At 37.2% G+C, this 20,358-nt stretch overlaps 3 protein-coding genes, 1 long non-coding RNA gene and 4 other non-coding genes across 8 annotated transcripts; 5 read left to right on the forward strand and 3 right to left on the reverse strand.

Moving 5' to 3' along the window:
• The first annotated feature begins 5,581 nt into the window (after positions 1-5,581).
• Positions 5,582-8,439, forward strand: LOC148915588 (uncharacterized). The gene is made up of 2 exons (XR_016128515.1): positions 5,582-6,390; positions 8,093-8,439. It is a non-coding gene; the product is annotated as an uncharacterized LOC148915588 (long non-coding RNA).
• On the forward strand, positions 5,790-5,872 carry LOC148915589 (small nucleolar RNA snoR14). The gene has a single exon (XR_016122424.1). It is a non-coding gene; the product is annotated as a small nucleolar RNA snoR14 (small nucleolar RNA).
• LOC148915590 (small nucleolar RNA Z101) lies at positions 5,943-6,040 on the forward strand. Its single transcript, XR_016122411.1, has one exon. It is a non-coding gene; the product is annotated as a small nucleolar RNA Z101 (small nucleolar RNA).
• LOC148915591 (small nucleolar RNA snoR14) lies at positions 6,620-6,697 on the forward strand. The gene has a single exon (XR_016122425.1). It is a non-coding gene; the product is annotated as a small nucleolar RNA snoR14 (small nucleolar RNA).
• Positions 6,848-6,940, forward strand: LOC148915592 (small nucleolar RNA Z101). The gene has a single exon (XR_016122410.1). It is a non-coding gene; the product is annotated as a small nucleolar RNA Z101 (small nucleolar RNA).
• On the reverse strand, positions 7,964-9,850 carry LOC103336996 (S-norcoclaurine synthase 1-like). Its single transcript, XM_008240136.2, has 4 exons — positions 9,560-9,850; positions 9,164-9,411; positions 8,441-8,765; positions 7,964-8,249 (listed from the first exon to the last, which is right to left on the reverse strand). The coding sequence occupies exons 1-4, from the start codon at positions 9,848-9,850 to the stop codon at positions 8,004-8,006; spliced, it is 1,110 nt and encodes a 369-aa protein (XP_008238358.2). The 3' UTR covers positions 7,964-8,003.
• An 805-nt stretch (positions 9,851-10,655) lies between these two features.
• On the reverse strand, positions 10,656-12,829 carry LOC103336997 (Peroxidase superfamily protein). The gene is made up of 4 exons (XM_008240137.3): positions 12,046-12,829; positions 11,606-11,797; positions 11,300-11,465; positions 10,656-11,189 (listed from the first exon to the last, which is right to left on the reverse strand). Exons 1-4 carry the CDS (start codon positions 12,271-12,273, stop codon positions 10,759-10,761), a joined length of 1,017 nt encoding a protein of 338 aa, XP_008238359.2. The 5' UTR covers positions 12,274-12,829; the 3' UTR covers positions 10,656-10,758.
• Positions 12,830-12,976: 147 nt separating this feature from the next.
• Positions 12,977-19,514, reverse strand: IP5PII (myo-inositol polyphosphate 5-phosphatase 2). The gene is made up of 11 exons (XM_008240138.3): positions 18,360-19,514; positions 18,132-18,255; positions 17,951-18,037; positions 17,518-17,605; positions 17,316-17,420; positions 16,235-17,066; positions 15,621-15,805; positions 15,222-15,330; positions 14,707-14,855; positions 13,891-14,118; positions 12,977-13,335 (listed from the first exon to the last, which is right to left on the reverse strand). The coding sequence occupies exons 1-10, from the start codon at positions 18,387-18,389 to the stop codon at positions 13,905-13,907; spliced, it is 1,923 nt and encodes a 640-aa protein (XP_008238360.2). The 5' UTR covers positions 18,390-19,514; the 3' UTR covers positions 12,977-13,335; positions 13,891-13,904.
• Positions 19,515-20,358: the final 844 nt, after the last annotated feature.

The raw sequence follows: 20,358 nt of genomic DNA on the forward strand, positions 1-20,358 counted from the left end.
TGCGAGTATTTATAGTTGGGTAATTAGCACATTAATTTGTGTCTGTTAAAATTAAAAGAAAAAAATAATAAAAAAATGACAAAATGTGACAAAAATATTTATTTCACATTAAAAAAAGAGGAAACATTGGACTACATTAACTTTTTTTAAAAAAAATTTTAAAAAATATCATGGTGCGCTTCCTGATTCCACAATAGGAGCTTTTAATTTGGTCCTCTGGACCTCTTCTCTTGGGTTTTCATGCACAGCTTCTTAGGACTCATCACTTGAGCTCCCAAAGATCACACCTTTACCTTGAGCATAACTTGTGTCGTGATCTCGTTGCTTGCGTTTACCCTGTCGATCCAGGGCCTCCAGCTGCTTTTGCATGTTTTGAGACTAAAAATCTACCATCTTTGGTGGCTTTTGATTCTCTTCATGCAATATTTCAAGCTGATGTCGATTTGCCTCCTCCGTCTTTTCCCTCTATCTTTCTTCAAAATCCTTATAACATGCTGACAATCTTCAACCAAATTCCGCTCTATAACCAACTAGGCTTTTGTTACAGATGAGGCGATGCCCCACACTTGTGACAGATGTCGCACTTTGCACGCTCAGTGACATGGCATCACTCACCACCCGGTTATCATCCATCGTTCCCAGCACGAGCACATTTCAGGAGTTCTTCAAACTCCTCGCACTCCAACAAAGAACTCCGCTGTCAAGAAGTAAAGAGTCGTTTACTGTAACTAGCCTTGTAAGGAAGCAAATTAGGCATCCATACTCGTGCAACCCTTACTCCATTCCTCTGTTGGCGAAGCTAGGTTTAGGTCGAGAGAAAATGGGAATGATGAAGAGACCATTTTCTTTCCGAGTTTGAGGAGATAGGTTTAGATTTAGAGAAATGGGAAGGAAGAAAATTGGCGGAGCTAGGTTTTTTTTTTGTTTTTTGTTTTGTTTTTTTAGTTATGATTTTTTTCTCCCCTTGTTTCCTTTTATAGACGTCCAATATGACATTCTTTTCTGATTTTTCTCACACTCCCCGAGCTCTACACCCGTAATTTCTGGCTTTCCACCTCCTTGATTTTCGCTCCATGTTTTCTCGCTTTCCACCTCCAGCTACACACCTATGTTTTCTAGCTTTCCATCTCAACCCACTTTATTAAACTGGTTAAAATGTGCATCTTCCGCTCCGAAAATTTGTTTATGTAAAAATATTATGTAACACCACGACTCTAATGTAATTATCCATCTAAATTAATTAATTGTGAAATTTCAATTTTGCCCTCGGGGATAGGGGCATTTTAGTTACTTTTTAATTCGTAAGGATATGGGGAAAATGAATGGCCCCAATACATTGATCGTACCGAGATGAGTCCGTAGACACGTAATAGGCTCGAATCGGAGTTGTAACGAAGAAGTTACGATCGAAACAAACTCAGTGGCACAATAGTAATTATTTAGAAAATGGTTTTTAAATATCTGAAAACACACACAAACACACACACACACACACACACACACACACACACACTCTCTCTCTCTCTCTCTCTCTCTCTCTCTCTCTCCCCCATGCGACTCCCTTCCCCTTCAAGGTAAAATGGCAGCAGCGGTTTTTCCGCCACCACCACCGCCACACGTCACCACTTTTGGCGGCACCAGTCCCAAAAGAATCAGCTCCTCTCCCTCTACCAGCCCCACTCTTCGGCCGCCACGATTCGCCATCTCAGTTGCCGGACATTGTAGAAAAATGGCCCAATTTTTACTTAAAATTTCTAGAGCTCGTTTGGACGTTTCCGGCAACCAAATTCTTCAAACTTGGTATGTTTTCTTATCCTCTCAATGTGTTCTAGCTGCTGGCTGGGTTGTTTAGGATTAATTTCTGCATTTTGAAATGGATTTAAGCGATAGAAGTTTTGGTCAGTTTCGACCCTCGATTTCGGCCACTTCTGACTACTTTTTGGGGTAGGTCCAAGAACAAAAGTTGCTCCATTCAATGTCCTGATCATGTAGGTATTAGTCTTGATCGGCAATTTGGAGTTTTTCTGATCGCTGAAAATCGCTTTGGACACCTTAGCGTTACTGACGCGTGGGCAACTTCGTGGCTGGTCTTTGGGTTCTAAAATGATCCTCATGTCTTCTCGAGCATGATGGTATGCTCGGATGTGAATTTGGTTATTGTTTCACTGTCGATCTGATATCGCATATTAGGCGTTATCCGGGTTCAACATGTTCAGACCATTGGATGGATTTCAATTTCATATATGTTGATCTAGGCATCCCTAGGATCGTGTAGGATTTCACGAATCGTGAATCGAAGCTCCAAATTTTCCAATTCAATAACTTAAAATTTGCAATTAAACGATAACCGTCCGATCATACGATCGTGAGCAATCCGACCGTTCGATCCTAATCAAACTTGCAGGACATGTATTCTAAATGTTGTGGAACGCATAGGAACTTCCGGATCGGAAATTGAATTATATTTTAATTTTGACATATTGCAAGTATCTTGAGTTGATATATAATATTTTCGAGAATTGCTATCTATGATTGGTTAGGTGTGGGGTACGTTGGATGTTGGTTTGAGATTGTGACAAGAGAGTGGATTTTAGTTATGTCAGTTTGAAGTGCTATGAGCACTACCCTATGTACCTCCCCGGATTTGGAACCTTGGATTTGGATTGTTGAGATACTTGGATATGTTGGAACCCGGGCACCCTTGACGGGATGTTTCATAGACCCTTAGCGAGGTAGTCTGCGAGCGTAGGACTTGTCACAAGCATATGAGTATTGAGGGTTTCGTATGCGTCTGGTAGAGTCGGTTCCCGGTTTGACAGCTCGTTCCTTAGCCACATAGTCAATTGAGGATTCTTCCATGTGGACTAGTCCAACAATCTCCAGGTTGGATTGTTTCCCCAGTACAAACTAGGTGATGTCATACCTATATATTTATTTATATATTTATATGTATTACACATTATATACATATATATATATATATATAATTATTCGTTCTTTATTATTTATCGGTGAGGATACTTCCTCTCCCGCCGTGATAACGGGCACGCTTCTCGAGAGAATGGTGTGGGATTAGTATGGAAGTTTTGATTGTGTTGAGAAGCAAATTATCTTTTTGGGACTTTGGATTTCGTTATGGTTTTGACTAAACTGTGTATACATATATATATATCCTTGATGGTTTGATTGCATGTGGCTTTTGGCATCGTCTTTCTAAACTGAGGGGTTATATTATGTTGATTTCAACTGTAAACAAAACTTTGTTTTTGTCAACTCACACTTTTTGAAGCGTTTGCAATATTTCACCACCTCCCAACATTAATGATGGTTGAAACTTTTTTTGCCACCCCCGGTTGCACCAAACCACATATGTGTTTAAATAATCTATTTAACAAAAAATTGGAAATGCAAAAAATATTTAAAATATATTGGATATGCAAGTAACCAAAAAAAAATAATAATGGAAATGCAATTAACCTTACAAATAAATTGGAAGTGCAACAAATATTAAGAAACAATTGGAAATGCAAGAAATATTAACAACATATTGAAAATGCAAGAAATATTAACAAAATATTTAAAATGCAAGAAATATTAACAAAATATTATATATATTAGGACATTAAACTTAATAAAACGAAAATTACAAAACACTTACCTCGTTAGTACGATTTTCCCCGCTTTTATAGTTGCGCATTACTTTTGCCAAGGCATCTCTTCATTTTCCTAACTCTTTATTAAGAATTTTCCACCTACTAGACAATGCCATTTCCATACGAGTTGACCCCGGAATTTTTTCACAAAATTCGGCATGAATTTTTTTCTACATACGAAAAAATTTCATCTCATTGCCTGACACTGGACAATGACAAACTTGGAGCCAAGCCTCACACAAGGAAAATTTTTCCATGGTGCGCCACACCCCTCCGGTTTCGATAGAAGAAGCCATAAAAATAAGAAATAAAAATATAAGGTGAAAGAGAGAAAAATGTTGACTAAAGAGTGAATAATAGTAGAAGTAGAATAAAATGTATGAGGATTGGTGTTGAAAGTGAAGGGTATTGATAGGTATTTATGGAAGAAGAAAAAAAATCATAAATTTTTAGTATTTTTTTAAAAAAATTTCGATATTTTTTCATAATTTTATTGCCAAAAAAATGACAGGCGTTGGATTGGATTCGGAGAAGCGGATCGGAGCGGGGCGTGACACGTGGCTTCTACTTGTTGGAGCTGCAGGTGATGTCGACACTGGTTTAAATTTTTTATTGTTGGCGCGTGCAACGGTAAAAAATTTTAAACCGCGCGATGACGTCGCGCATGGCGTCCACCAACACGCGGGCTCGACCTTGGGCTCAAGCGGCATTCAGCCAGCCCGACCGTGGGACCCACTCCCGGCCGGGCTTGGGCTCATTGTTGGAAATCGATTTTTGCTTTTTTTTCCCCATTCTGAGGCAAGAGGGCTCCGCTGAAGTTGCTCTTAGAGGCCCAAAGTCAGCATTTGTTGCAAACAAACAACCAAAAAAACCAGGGAAGCTTTAAAGTCATCCTTCAATCAATCCATCTCAAAATCACCAGCATTGAGAACTTGACCAAAGCATTGTATTTATGATAAAAGCTTAAGTTTGCATGTGCTTTCTTAAGTTTTCTCTCCATGCTTTCTTAAACTAAGTCGCTTTCTATACAAAACAGATGAATTCAAATGAAAGAACCTTCATCTTCATGTAAGAAGAATATGCTTGGGTAGTAACTCACTCATGATATGTAAATCAGTTCAAATATAGGTGCTCTGTCCACTACTAATTGCATTGATGTCTTCTATATGTCTTAAATCTAGGTGGTTAAAGTGGGGAAAATATTGATATATGCTTGGATTTTTGTAGTTGACACGCATGTATGAAAAGAATATTTTTTGATAAAACAAAATATTTATAATTTTTATTGTACATGTCACGCTCTTATGGGTCGATCTAGGATTATGTTGAAAAAGAAATTCGAAAAATTGTATTTCAAATTCAAAAACCAAATTTTGGCTATTAATCTAGGGATTGAAAGCAATAAAAATTAATTTAAAAATAAGTGTGGAATAAATACTTATATTGAATCATTCAGACTTAGAATCTCGTTAAATTAAACTGACCTGAACTGATTCTATTGGGTTAGTTATTGGTGTGGTCAATTTGATTTAAGATCTAAGATCTCGAACCAAACTAAACGGTACTCACCCTATATTTTAGTGAATTTACAGTTGCTATTGGGATATAGCTCATTGGTTGAGTTCTTCCACCTCCATCTATGTGGCTAAAGGTTCGAGACACCTAAGCATCCTATGAAAACTTGTGTATACCCCTTACCGCAATCACTTGAACTGAAAAACAGTGAGTTGAACTAGTGGGCTTTGTAAGAGGATGTGAAAACTATTTGTATATGTCCACTGTTAGCACCCACATCTGAAGCTTTGCTGGTGTACGGTCTCACGGTGTTGTGGGCTGATTGCTAGTCTAGTCTAGCGAGGAGCTGGGCCAGGCACTTGATCTCAGCCCACAAAAGAAAAGGAAATCTAGGGTTTGGCTCCCTCTCTCTCTCTCTCTCCCCCTCTCTCTCTCATAGTGTCTATAAGTTGTCTGTTTTAGCCTCATCCCCTCCCTCAAGCCTCACACTCGCTAAATCTCTGTGTTTTCTCTTCAGCACGCACTGCCTTTTTTCTTTATCTTTCATTTTCATGGTTTGGTGACATATTTTTGCTGTTGTTGTTGTTAACTTGGATTTTTAGGAATGGTAGATGAACGAAAGCGAGGTGACGAAAGAAATTCATGTATGTCAGTACACTGATAACAGTGTGATGTTACTGTGAATCCCGACAGGTTCTGATCGCTTTCACTCACACATTTGTCGGAATTGGGGCAAATTTATTTTGTTGGATGATTGGAGTGCTTCTTTTGCTGTTTGGGCAGCTGATGATTCTTATTGATATTAATGGGTAATTTGCGTCTGAAATATTCATTGATGTTTTATCTATCACCTTGGAGAACTGATGCCCTTGGTCTTTTCCATTTTCTCCTTAGCATATGTTTGTGGGTTTCTAGAATGCTGCTTTCCATTTGAATTACTTTTTTGCTGCCACTGTCAGTACTAAAACCATTTTTCATTGTTTAATTTGCTCTTAAATGGTTACTTTTTTTGTTTGAGATCATGGTGTGCTTAACCTTGATCCTACCAACCCCTTTGGTTGCTTTCATACCGAGCATATGATGAATCTTTTTATTGTTGTAGTGTGGTTTAAGATATCTGTGGAGATAATGCGTAATGGGTTTGATGTATAGCTCTTTGGCCAGTAGGGATTGCAAATCTATGTACCTGTACTCTTAACATCAGAAGGAGGGATTGAATGAGGTTAGGGTTGAAGAGAACATAAAAATGTTTCTTTTCTTTTGTATTGTGATCTTCATTAAAGAATATCTTAGAGTGGGATAAAATTCTTTGGAAGATGAGAAATGGGTCATCTTCAAATTTGTACTCCATTGGGGATGCTCTTAGAACATCTCTAAGAGCATCTTCAATGGTAGTCCAAATTTCGAGAGGGTCTATTTTTACACTCCAAATGCTTTTCAAATTGTGTATTGCAAGGAGAAGAATTCATGTATGTCAGTATCCTGATAACAGTGTGATGTTACTGTGAATCCTGACAGGTTTTGATTGCTTTCTAGCTAATTTCCTTCTTTTTCCCCACATGTGTCAGTTCAGTACCCTGATAACAGTGTGATCTCACTTATTTACTCACACACATTTGTCTGAATTGGATTTAGTGCTAAATTCTTGTTGTTATTGGATGGTTGGAATGCTTCTTTGCTTTGGGCAGCTGATGATTCTCATTGATATAATGGGTAATTTGCATCTGAAATATTCATTGATGTTTTATCATCTTGGAGAACTGATGCCCTTGTTCTTTTCCATTTTCACCTTGGCATATCTGTGTGTTTCTAGATTGTTTCTGTCCATTTAAATTACTTTTTTTCTGCCACTCTCATTACCAAAATCACTTTTCATTAATTATTGTGGTCTGAAATGGTGGCTATTTTGTTTGAGACAATGTTGTGCTTAACCTTGATCCTACCAACCCCTTTGGGTGCTTTAATAGCGAGCATACGCCGAATTTTCATTTTTTTAGTGTGGTTCAATATGTCTGCGGAGATGTTGTGGAATGGGGTTTATGTATAACTCTGTGGCTAGTAGGGACTGTAAATCTACTTACCTGTATTATTGACATCAGAAGTAAGGATTGAGTGAGGTTAGAGATCATTATTTTGTCGAGAAGTTGCCGGTATTGTGGTATTGTTCATTTAATTGTTGCCAAATTTTAGCTAAAACAGTTGGTTATTAAGGCATTCCAACAAAGCCATTTGTGCATTCAAATGCATTATTTTCACTTTTTTCGTAGTAAATGGCAATGCTATTATTTGAAATAGTGAATGGCATATTGGGGGAGGTCGTTCAATGTGAAAATTTGGCATTGTTGTCCATCCTAAATTGTGGCAAGAGGATTGCTAGGTACCTTCTCTTGCTATCTTATTCTTCTTACCTTTCTCCTTCTCCTGCAGTCTTGTGTATCATGCAAATACTTAAACTAAACCTTTAATTTTTTCAAAACATATTATTTCTGACATGCTTACCCTTAATGAAAGCTTTAGCTAACTCTCATATAAGGGTAAGTAGGGGTGATTGAAATTTATGTTTTGAAAGAGTTGGAGACTTCAGTGTTAAGTGCTTAAGTAATACACGGCACGAGAATGGGAAAGCTAGATTGAGTAAGATAAGAGGGGAAGGTAGCTAGCATTCCTCTAATTTTATATGAAAGGTGTACAAAATCCAATTTGGTATTAACACCTTCCAACTTATTAGTTCTCGTCTTTGTTTAAATTTTTGAGCTCAATAGTCATGAAAGTCGATGTTTCGGACAAACAAATAAGCAGATGAATGTTTTTGTAAATGTTATTGCCTTGAGTTTGTCACTGCTTCAATTTCATATGGTAGAGTAGGTTTTTACCGTCAAGTTTGCTGGTTACAACAAGTCTAATGTACTCCTCATTGCTCATAGCCTTGTAGTTTGCTGCCTTCTCCTTGACAAGATCGGGCAGAGGACCAATCATGGTCATTGTATTTGGGCTGTGAAATCCTGCAATTGAAAGCCGTTCCCTTTCTGTGTTCACCACAGCCCTGTGCTCAATGCTCTTATATTCTCCATTACTCAATATCTGCAAGAACATAGTGATTAGATGGAAAGCGTCAAGTACTGTTGGAGAGACTACATTTGTTTGACCGTATTATGTTCCAAATGGAGTATACATTATCACATCGATTGTTCATAGGCACATTACTGATACACAATTTGGTCAAAAAATGTGGTTTATCAATCTTATATTCTATTGGGTATTCATTGTGGTACCTCAATGATGTCGCCGATGTTGACGATTAATGCACTGGGTACTGGTGTTATAGGTACCCATTTGCCATTGTTCTTGATTTGTAACCCTTGAACATCATTAACTTGAATTAGTAGAGTCAAACCCACAGCATCGGAGTGTGGAGTGAGACCCATAACCCTGCTAGCCTGCGGACAAGGTGGATAATAATTCATTCTTAGACCTTGAGTTCCATCCTCAAACATGCTTGCTAGCTTCTCTGAATTGAGCCTCAGGTTCTCACATATTAACTTCCATAGGTACTTTGTCACTTCTTGTAGTTCCACTGAGTACTTATCCAGGGTCTCCCTGGTAGCAACGTGACCTATAATTAGTACATCAATATAGCAACGTGACTACTGTTAATGCCTCGTGTTCAATGCCGAGTCATTTTTTCTTCATGTCAGAATATGAGTTAAACGAGTTTGTTGTGTCAAAATCGAGTTACTTGTGTTTGACACTAATCCGACTCTTGTTAATTATTTAAGTTAGCATGTCGTTTTATTTTCATGTCAGGCTAATGTTAGGTTCGAGTTGGGTTGTCATGTCAAAAATTGCCACAACCTAAATTGAATGACAAAAATAAAACAATGAAAGAAAAACCCAAGGCTTAGAACTTGATGGGATCTTAAAGAATTGTAGAGGTGGTTATTGCTAATCGCATGGTTGATTTGATTTAGAATATTGATCATAGACTGCATAAGTACCTGAAAGAAGCGGGAAGGGTAGGCCAGAATGTAAGATTTCTTTGGGAGACTGGTTGAGAGAGAAGGAAGAGCATGTCCCCCCAGTCAAGTTTTTGCTCTTCAGAAACAACGAAGGCTTGGCCATAGCCTTCAATATGATTCGGCAGCTGAGCATAAGCCTTCTTTTCTTCTAATGGCAGCTGGAAGAACTCCTTTGTGTCACTCTTGATTTTCTCAATCACTTCTTCTGATACCCCATGATTGATCAACTGCACCAACACCACAATTCATATCAAGGCATCCAAGTATTAATGTAAATCTTATAGCGGATAATATCCGGCACAGGACCCCGGATGGAGGAGTGAATGCTTTCAAACTTTACACTGTACGTTTATATTTAAAGACAGCAACTTATACCTGAAAGAAACCCCAGTCCTTACAAGCCAAGTGAAGCTTTGCCAATTCATCACCATGGCCTAATGGATCCCCCATTAGCTTGCTCATATCAACTACCGGAATTTGAAGCGAGTCCTCCATGGAAACTTCCTCATGTTCAATTTCAGGCCGGATGTATCGGGGCGGGATTTCCTTCAAGCTGTTGGAAGCAAGAGCTTGAACATTCTCAACTGGGAGAGAACCACCCAGGTCCTTTCTGCTGAGTACCTCAGTCTCCATTCTCACACTGAGGATTGAAATTCTTTCTGCCATATATTATAGACATTCTGCTATATGGATATGTACTTTGGTGAACACAACTCTAATCAATGCCACGTGGAGTGCTAAGCATCTGCTTGCATCTTCCCTTTTTGGACGGCATTGGATCTTAATTATTTGTTTAGGGAAAGCTTGTCTGCATATGGCCTGCAAATGCATTGCCTAGCATGTTCCGAAGAAACAAAGATGCTTAGCTTCATGTTTATGTTCCCAAACAAAAACAAGAGTAAATTCTTAAATTTGCTCATCCGGCATTTTTTGTTGTTATTGAAAGTGCATTTGTTCTTTATTAAAGGGTCAAATTACATTTTTGGACATACAAGTCTAACATTGTTAAGAAATCAAGTCCTACAAGTCTAAGATTATTAAAAAATATCCCTACAAGTAACATTGTTTTGGGTGATTGTAAATATTCCAGAGAGACAAAAGTGTCCTCACATGTGGCGGTTTCATATTGCCATGTCGTATTTCATCTATTACTTTGATGATATTTATAATTTGAATATTGTCATGTCGTATTTCATCTACTAGTTTGACAAAACTAAATTACATGATTAAAATTGTCAAAATGACATGATAGGAAGAATAAAATGGTCATTGTTTAACGTAGGATGTAGAGTTAAAAAAATGAATTTGAAGAATAAATTAGATTCACCATCGATCTTTTAAATCTTTTATGTTTTTATTTTTCATCAATGAGAAAGGCGCTTCGAACTCATAACATCTTTCAACTCTAAAAAAGAGAAGTACCAACTAACCATTAGAAGATATTAGAAGATCGGGTGAAGTCTATTTCAAGTGCTATCAGTAATTTCTAAATCATGTCTTGCAGATAATAAGAAACCCATAAAATGAACTTCGAGTTCAATATCCATACATACATCATACATGCACTACCTAGCCTAGGCATTGACAAACCTACAATGCTTCCTGATCTCTCCTTGGTTTCCGGTCAATGTATTGATATTTCCCATTTTGATCATTGATTTTACAAATGAAGCAAAGAAAAGCTTTTGATCAGAGGCATAAGCCCACACCTGCTTTAGTATCTCCCCATCATGATCTTGTGTGACCAACACATTATCAGACCCAAATAAACCTTTCCCTTGGAGTATGTTAAGGTAGTAATGGTTGTCAAATCTGGCTGGTGTCTGAAAATCAAGCGGTGCTAATTCATCGTCCCTCCCTGATTTCGGGCATATGGACCGTAGCATTCTTCGAAAGGTCGTATATCTCTTGTATTTATCGTATAATTCGTATTTTCCTCTGAAGTTTACATCATACACCCTCTGTCTGAAACTTAAACATCTTGCCCTTCCCATTGTGTGGCTACCTGCAGATCTACCCTTTGTAAGTCCTATCATTTAATAGTAATTTCATTGAAGAAAGAAAGAAAGAAAGAAGGCAAATTTTTCACATGATATTGATTCTTGAATAACTTACCTGACAAGGTAACCAAGTCTCCTACATCAAGGCCCTGTTGTTTGAAATTGGCAATGAGAGTTTCTAGAGAGGAATTCGGAGCGGGGATGAGCTGGTTGGCACCACTGAAGCTTGCTTCCAGTGAGTCTCTCCTGCCTAGCCACACATTCCAGCTTGGTCCACCTCTCTTTTCACCAACAGAAGAAAAATGAAAAATGTTACAAAATACTTACAATTTTTGAGAGAGTGATGCTACATGTATCAAATTTACTGAGGACATTATTTCTGATCACATCTCTTATGGACAACATCGAGAGAGAGATGTACCAATGCAACAGCATCGCGAGCAGCCAAGGCTAGAATATCAGCACATGAAACTGTTGTTGGACAAGCCTCTTCCAGGTGATACTTTATCTCATCGACAACCTCAAATCCTCGTAAAGAATCTAGGTTTGGGCCGGCTTGCTTTTCACTGACTATGCCTCCGTAGCTGTCCAAAAGAACAGATGCATCGCACCCCTAACTCCAAAGAAACAAAAACTGTTAACAACAAAACAAGAAGATCGAAGTAAAGTATTGATTCTTGTTCTTTCATATTTATGATATTGCTCTGTCTCTCCCCTGCAGTATGCATGCACTGGCTGGTACAGGGGAAGACAAACTTGCAAAACCAAAGTCAGCAAATTTGGCTCCATGTGTGTTTGTGTGTGTGCGCGTGTGCGGAAGGGGGAGAGGGTGAGAGAGACAGAGAGAGAGAGAGGCTCAACCAAAACAAAACAATCATGAAAATGCAAGCGAAGGAGTGAAGCCGCCATTCGAGGATCTTTAGCCACCGCAATTGCAACACTACGCCTCACAATCTCTTCTGCCAAAGGGCACCTTTCTTTGTAATAGTCAAGAAATAGAGGTCCATCATGCTCAACAGAAGTTCCAATGCCATGAAAAACCATTGTTAGTAGTACTATCAAGAACATCCTCCTCCTTATGTTCTCCATTGTAGAAAATGAAATAGTGGATTTATAGTGTTGATTGGATTAATTTATGAGACAGGAATGTTGAAGTAACATCTCCATCTATACTAGTTTGATCTGTGTAGGCATTACTGTGACGTTTTTACTGCACTTTGCTTCAAAATGTTGCCTTCCATGTTTTCAAACCAACTTAGCATAACCACATTCCTTTTTGATATTTTGTTGAAAGTTGATGCAACTACTCCTACCTAATTGTCTTCTCATTATCTCAAAAGCTAACTGCTTAGTTTCAAGGGCATGGGGACTATTTCATGGGTCCACAAATTAAGGTTAAGCCCGTTATTAGCAAATGGTACAGGTTGAAAACCAGAAAGTAGCCATTTTGTGCCGGATTGAATATGCTCGATTCTCTTGGGGCTTATATTAGCTCTGGTGGTAGAGAGTATCACTTCTACACCTCCGGCAAAAGTTCGAATCCCCCTATTTAAACAAAAATACTTCCAACCCCCCTAATTCTGTCACTTAGCAAGATAGTGTATACTGTATAGTGCATTTGTAGACTGCATTATTTGGTACAGTGTTTGGGTATTTTGTATTTGTTACATTGACTTTGGAAAATCCATTTCGTTTTTTTCGTTTTTTTTGTTGTTCTCCAAGTCAAAAAACCATTTATTTTTTCTAGTTCTTTTTTACTTACTTCATCCGTACAAAGCCAAGATCCAAAGTCTGAAACATAATGCAACTTTCATGTTCTATTCAATTGTCAGATGATTCCTATCCTGTCCCACAGACAACCCAGAAGTTCTAACTACAGAAGAGAAAGAGAAGAAAAAGATAATACAGAGACAAAGAAACCAATATACAAATGAAAATCGCAACTGTTTAAGATCTGTTAAAGAAAGATGTTTTTTCCCATTTGATGTATACTATTAATACCTTGACTTGTATAATATATATAAACTTGTTATCCTAGCTACCATTTTGCATACTGGTGTGTCAGTTATGGTGTTTGAGAGCAGCATCTTGAATCCCATCTGTCAAAAACGATACCAGCGTTCAACGCTTGTCAGCATGGCCTGCAATTTCCTGTGTAAAAGATAATCAGTCCATGTTAGTATAGGTATGCAAAAACATCATTATGTTGTTCAAGGGCAAAAGAAGCAATAGGCGAATTACCACATAGCAGCAGCAAGTATAAACAGGAAGGCCACATACACAGAATTACTTATACAACTTCATATCAAATTCTTCTCAGGAACCTACTGTAAAGAAGTACTTGGAACATGGCATGAATTTTTATATATTTATTTTTGGTTCATAACATGTCACACTCTTGAACAATTTCATGGTTGTTTAATGATGCGGTCAGGTAGAGTGACAGTATTAAAGGTAACACAAGCAAAGGATCATTTAACAGCATCTCCAAAACCACTGAATTAAAAGTTAGATCTGTACCACGCAGCTGGGAACTTCTTTAGAGGTTTACACAACAAAAGATTTCAGGTATTGCCTTGGTGTTGAATAAAAGGATAGCTATGTTGCTGATGCTATTTAGAGAAATAATAACTCTAAATTGCAGTGGGCTGATATTGACAGAGTTCCAATACTCTTCAGAAGGAAAAAAAATCTCATGATTGTTACCTGATCTCTTCTAATTAATAGTCTAAATCCTCAACTTCATCCAGGAAGATCTCAGGATGAACGGCTACACTAGTGCAATTGAGCGCTCGTTGCAGCTTCCAATGATCTAGGACTTCAACTTCAACCATGAAGACTGAACTAACTGGTCGATGATCTGAAAGCTTTATTTCTGCCCGCTCGTAAGAAAGTTGTCTGATGCCTTTTCCTAGCCATAGTATACGATCACACCTGTTACAGGAATACCAAGTACATAAAGAGGAAATACTCATCAATGGACTGAATCATGGTAATAACTTCACCACTATATTGACTGGAAAAAGTACAAATAGTCGTGAAGCTGAAGGTTATTCTATGGTGTGGTCTCTCTTATAGAACTCTCCCCTACCCAACAAAAGGAAAAACAATCGTGAGTGAAGGCGCAGTTTCTAAAGTTAAATACATTGTCAATTCAACATTATCAAGTTACCTCGACTCAAATTGACTAGTTTTGATGTTCTACAACAAATAAGAAAGTTAACTAATACTGTCCAAGTTCTTGACAACTGTCTAGTTGCACTGAAATACAAATTGGAAACATAGTCCACAGAAGCTTGAGCAACCATATTTAGTACAGTTTCTAAGCATCGATGAAATATTCAATCAGAATTTTTTTAAAAGTAAAAATATCATAAAAATATCAATATGACATTGTGTTCATGAGTTTTCTGTTTCCTTTTCTTCTAAGCAACTAAAAGGGCAATGAACTATTCTATGCTTGGGAAAAAAGTGATGTTGTAACAATTACAATCATGCTGGTCCCACAAAAGTTGTACTTACCATGCTGGTGATCTCTTCTTCTCTCCTTCTTTTGGGTTCTCTCCAAAATATCTGTCAGAGTTTATCTCATACTTATAGGTAGGTGGAAAGTTTATCACTCCCTCTTTCCATCCTTCAAATACATGCCCACTGCGGAGTTCTTTGTTTAGCTGCACATGGAGTGATTGCATTAAACGGCAGTTCAGTTTACAAAATATTTATGCTGTTTCCTGAACTATTCATGATGAACATTGTAGGATTTCAGAAAAAAAAATAAAAAAATTGAATGAATAATGTTTATACTTAGTAGTGTCTTCAGCAACCCTAAGAATTAAAATCAAATGTGAACAACTTAAGACCATAAGCTTGGATTCAAAGTTAGATCCAGTATTTAGTTGCATAAGGTATCATTGAGATTTGGACACAGAATTCCTGTATCATTGCCCGGTAAAGTGAATTCGGGTCATAAAAGTTTCATACTGAGGATAAAAATTAAATATATTGGAATGGTTGTGCAAAAAGTTCGATGATCTCACCTGATCATTGCTGACAAGTTCATCCCACCGTTTGAGAGCAATGAGCTTCCTTACATCTGCGTCTTCCATATTGAGACGATAGTTTAAATCCCCAAACCAGAAAATCTGGCTGTTCATAGAAGCACCCCAATCACATCAAATGACAGTTCACATTGGTATATTATAGATATGAAAAAGAAGAGAGAGGTTCAACTATAAAATGACAAATTGGGCAGTTGGTTTCTTATTTTAATTGTCTACAGATAAACATAATTTATTTTTCTCTCTGTCCTCCACAATATTAAGTCATAACAAAAATAAACGATGGCAAAAATAAAAATAAAAATAGATGGCTTATAGTCTTATGAAGCAGCCAACATAAACACATATAATTAAAAAGAATGTCAACTGTATGCTTACTCATGAGAGGGAATTGTCAGCGGTTGATCTGTATCAAAGACAGACGAGAAACAGGTACGTCGTATAATTTCATACACATCTGAGTTCCGCCTTTGATCAGCCCCCTCCTTCTGACCAGAGGACAGATGAGAACAAACAAAGCACATTCGCGATTGGAAAAGGGACATACTAACGGAAACTGATCCCTGCTTGAGCAACCATGAATTACGAAGATGGTCAATAGCATTAAGGCAAGAACATTCAACAATTGATCAGCACATTATAACATGTTGTCTCCTCTACAATTAATGCAATCTCCAGCCTGCAGTTGATCACATTTTAATGCATCAGTATGTTGAGGGACACTGTTTTTATTTCATTTGAAAATCAAAACAAGTGAACTCATAGAACATGGCTCACTATCGTCGTGAAATAAACACAGCACCCTACATTAGCTTGATGCAATACAATGTAACCTACTCCAGATTGTAGATTGTGATAGCGAAAAAAAAAAAACCCCCTTTCAATTCCAAATTCATATTATCTTAACTTTCTTAAGGTTGGGAAACACCAACATCTTTTCCACATAAGATGATGCACTTCAAGCATGAAAAAAGAAAGAAAGCAGGAAGTACCTTGTTTCCCATGAAGCCCATTAGACCAACCCCAACTGGAGATACTTTCAGATTGTTAATGTGTCTCCTCAACTTCTTACGCACCCAGACGGATATATATATCCCTACCATTTGCTTGCTGACAATTCGGACATATGTAGAAGGTAACTTTGCTCCATCCTCAATAACTTCATTTTTCAGTTGTTCATTTGGTAATTCATCAAAGATATCATCTTCCTCTTCCAAAAAACTGTCAGACACATTAGAGAGGTTGTCAAAAACTTGAGGCATCTCTTGCTGCTCCACAGAGATTGATCTCCGCAGGTTCCCAGAGCTATGGTGTGATCTTTTCAATCCACCATCTTTTTGTGAAATTTGAGGACTGAATATTAAAGGATTATCCGATGTATTAAAGCTCATTCTCGCAGAACTGCTCAGCACCCGCCGCAATTTGGAACTGGTGAAGACAACTTGAGGGGTTGCATCTAATGAAAGTTCAGGCCAATCTAGCCTACTATCGCAATCAATGCCATAAATTCTCCTCCATTGCAAATTTCTCCCAATGCTGAGTACTTTATTCAATTGACCATGTTCCAAGTCACAACCCTTAGTAGCTCCAACATATTCCTTGCCCAGAAAACCTAACGGATGAGCATTAGTTTCTGCAAGTACATCAGCAACAGAAGAAGTCCTTTGTACTGGTGAAGGTGGAGCACTGTAGCATATGTGTTTGCTTTCGGGTTCCAAGGATTTGTTCAGAGTTTTTCGAATGATTGCCTCCCATTTTGGTATTGATTTGTTATCCTCTGCTCCCAGTACATTCCCAGCATTCAAAGGGACAACCTCTTGAAAACTGAACGATAATTAGTACCAATCAAATGAAAATGAAATGGAAACTAGATAAGATGTTGATAAAATACTTCTGGGTGAGCGCCTGCCACCAGAATATACCAGGCTAACCAGTTATCAAATGCAGTTTTTGAGGCAGGGGTGAAGGGAGGAAAGATCCCTTATGCAACAAACCGTTGGAAGTGTGTGCCTAGGTGGATTCTGTCAAGGGAGAAAAAATGATATAGGACCAACAACTGGAGGAGTAACTTACCCAAGAATGTAAACATCTGCTGGTTCTTCGGTACAAAGCCAATCGTCAATATCAAGATCTTCATACGGAAGTCTTCCACCAACATTCCAACTGCCTACTGTCACCCTACATACAACCATGTGCCCAAGGTACATTCGAGTAAGAACCATACTGGTACTACTTCTAGGCTAACATTGAAAGTGTACGAGAATAATAGCCGAACCTCACATCCTTTGTGTTTATGTACTGAGCACGAACAGTTTCTGATTTCCCTCTCCGGTGTTTTAACTTGTAGCCCTTAGATGGAAGATCTGAGGCAAATTAAAAAAACACATCATGTATATTAATAGAGAACATGGATATAAACACTTACGAGATATCTGATAATGATCAAACAGTTGTTAAAGTCTTCTTTAGATTTAATTATGAAGCAGAAACAGTTATATGATTAAGATGCCCAGAAATGGTTTCCTATTCAAGAAATTTCACCATTTGCCTTTCTCTCTCTCATATCAAAACTTGACATCAAAGCTAAAGTTCCAGAAATTATTTTAGTGATAAGAATTACAAGAATAAATAGGTAAGATAAGCTTAATTTGGAACAAGTAAATACTCATAACGGAATTTACTGATATGAGGTGTGAAAAAGGAATTGCCTGAAAGTTGACTTCGGAAATCGGAGTGGTTTTCTCTAAGGCCATGATCATCACGCATGTGCTTTCTTGCATCTTTGTGAGAGTAACCTGGAAGACAAAAATTGCAGAAAACTTGATTAAGCGGAGGATATTCGAGAAACATAATGTTGAAGAGTACAAAGCTGAGACCATGAAACCATACCGTCATCTTCACTTTCCGTTTCAGTTTCAGTTTCAGTTTCAGTATCAACCTCATCTGCACTGAAATCATATTCCTTTGGCTTTATGTTTAGCCATTTCTTCATCATAAGGGAAGGCCAGAAAGCCTGTAATAAAATGCAACATGAGCTGATCAATAGCTGAAACCATGTGCTGAAAACCATGTGCTGAATCTTGAGATTCATAAAAGTGGTTGACAGAAAAAGCATACCTCAGAGGGCTTTCCTTTTCTGCTTTTCATACTGTTGAGCTCAAAAATTTACTAGTGAATACAGTGAGTACTTATATACTTAAGACTTTGAAGGCACAAGCTCTAAATATGGAAGCAGCTTAAAACAGATAGACTTTGAATCCTGGTGCCACCATTCTTGGAGACTAACATTTAAATAGAAGCTTTTCAAAGCAATACCAGAAAAGGTAGGCTATAAATAAGCTTCTTTGATGGCCAGCACCAGAAATTTCATGCCAGGACAGAGAAGGTAAGTGAGGACGCATTTAGCAGACATCCATAATCACAACTTGCAAAAGAAAAATACTCAATGGTCCTCCCACTCAAATCATAATTTTTCTGGTTCATAAAACAACAGCATAAATAGTATTGAAAAATCATAAATTCCCAAAAAGATTTCCACAAGAAAATTGATGTCACTTTCATGATAGCAGACTTGAACTCATTTGACCAACAGATATATCCACTGCAGCTCTTATTTTCAGGTAGTTAAATGCTAAGATAACCAAAGGCAAACAGAACAGTAAAAGACAAACACCAAGAATCCAATATCCATCCAGAAATATAAATAAATAAATAAAATTATTTGATTAAATAACTCATTTTTACAAAAAGCAACTGACAGAATACTTTATTACAATTCAATTAAACAAACTGCTAATACACCTAAGCAAAACTCAATTCCACCAACCCTATCAAACATTTGAGCAAACAGGTGGCGCTCATCACACCTCAATGCCAAATTCCAGTGAGGGCAGTTATTGCCCACTCTAAATCTTTGCTCGAAATAGAAACCAACCAAGGTCAGGCCGCGATGCCTCAACCAAAACAGAACATTGACTACGACTACACAACTGTAAAATAAATTAGGCCCAACCAACTTTGAAAATCAGTAGAGCAGAAGGGGAAATGAGGATATTTACAGTAATTCTTGATGGTTAGCACTTTAGATTATGTGAATCAAAGTCGAATAATTTTTGTCAGAGTGCGTGGTCCAGATTCACTGAAAATATAATTATTTTTTTAAAAAAAAGAAAATACCGTTCAGTAAAATATATACAGCGTAGGACGGCCGACATCGGTTATTTATTTCTGCAACTTTTCTGCAAAAGCAACAAGAAAGAATGTATATAATATGATATGTAAAAACGACCTATTGATTCATATTTAGAGGGACCACAGTTCGATGGCCTCGACGCACTATATGTGAAGGCCATGGACTCTTGAGCTTTCATTTCCACCCATTACCCTTTTTTTATTATTTTTCTTATTTTTCTTATTTTAGGAAATTAAAAACACAAAATGCTAGAAGAGAAAGAAAAATTGCAAATAATGCGTTCTGCACATGAGGAGTATGATGATACAATACGCATTGAAAGTTTAGAAATAGACTTTAGCCGTCAACTAAGAAAAAGAACAAATTAGGAGAGATAGTGGAAGTTGGCATCAATGTCCTATGAAAATGGAAATGTGAACATGTGTTTGGGTGCACTTTATTATTATGGGAAGCATATGATACCAGTGGCAGATTCAAAATTTGAAAGTTGGATTGATGAAACTTAAATATTATATTCGACGGTACAAGTTAGTTTGAAAGTTGGTTTTATTTTTTATTTTTTATTTTTTATTTTATTTTTAGGATTAAGAAAATATAACATGGGTAGTTATGTTCTATAAAAGTAGGAACTATTATATGATTTTGTTTTTATTTTTATTTTTTTATATAAAAAAGTGAATTTACCATATTATCCTCATTTAATTAATAATTTCAATTCCTAATGCTTGAATTAACCAAGACTATTTTTTGGTATTTTGAATGTTTCACCATTCTCTGCCTTTTGTTTTATATATAGAAGATATATAGATAATAAAAAATACACATAGAGTGGAATAAATAAAAAAGAGAATTATCACCAAAGATTCTTGTTTGATTAAGTAGTAAATTAATCAATAATTTACATATCATATTTCCCTTTGTGTT

The sequence above is a fragment of the Prunus mume genome, linkage group LG7, assembly GCF_029339155.1.
Source record: "Prunus mume cultivar Tortuosa linkage group LG7, ASM2933915v1, whole genome shotgun sequence".
Classification (NCBI taxonomy): domain Eukaryota; kingdom Viridiplantae; phylum Streptophyta; class Magnoliopsida; order Rosales; family Rosaceae; genus Prunus; species Prunus mume.

Coding starts and splice junctions, on each gene's coding strand:
- LOC103336996 (XM_008240136.2), bottom strand. CDS start 9,850: ATGGCAGAAAGAATTTCAATCCTCAGTGTGAGAATGGAGACTGAGGTA. Junction 8,766..9,163: donor ACCCTTCCCGCTTCTTTCAG/GTACTTATGCAG, acceptor CGTTGCTACCAG/GGAGACCCTGGATAAGTACT. Junction 8,250..8,440: donor ACATCGGCGACATCATTGAG/GTACCACAATGA, acceptor ATGTTCTTGCAG/ATATTGAGTAATGGAGAATA.
- LOC103336997 (XM_008240137.3), bottom strand. CDS start 12,273: ATGGAGAACATAAGGAGGAGGATGTTCTTGATAGTACTACTAACAATG. Junction 11,798..12,045: donor TTCATGATTGTTTTGTTTTG/GTTGAGCCTCTC, acceptor CTTTGGAGTTAG/GGGTGCGATGCATCTGTTCT. Junction 11,466..11,605: donor CTCGCGATGCTGTTGCATTG/GTACATCTCTCT, acceptor GTTGGTGAAAAG/AGAGGTGGACCAAGCTGGAA.
- IP5PII (XM_008240138.3), bottom strand. CDS start 18,389: ATGAAAAGCAGAAAAGGAAAGCCCTCTGAG. Junction 18,256..18,359: donor GAAAAGGAAAGCCCTCTGAG/GTATGCTTTTTC, acceptor ATTTTATTACAG/GCTTTCTGGCCTTCCCTTAT. Junction 17,421..17,517: donor ATAAACACAAAGGATGTGAG/GTTCGGCTATTA, acceptor GGTTGTATGTAG/GGTGACAGTAGGCAGTTGGA.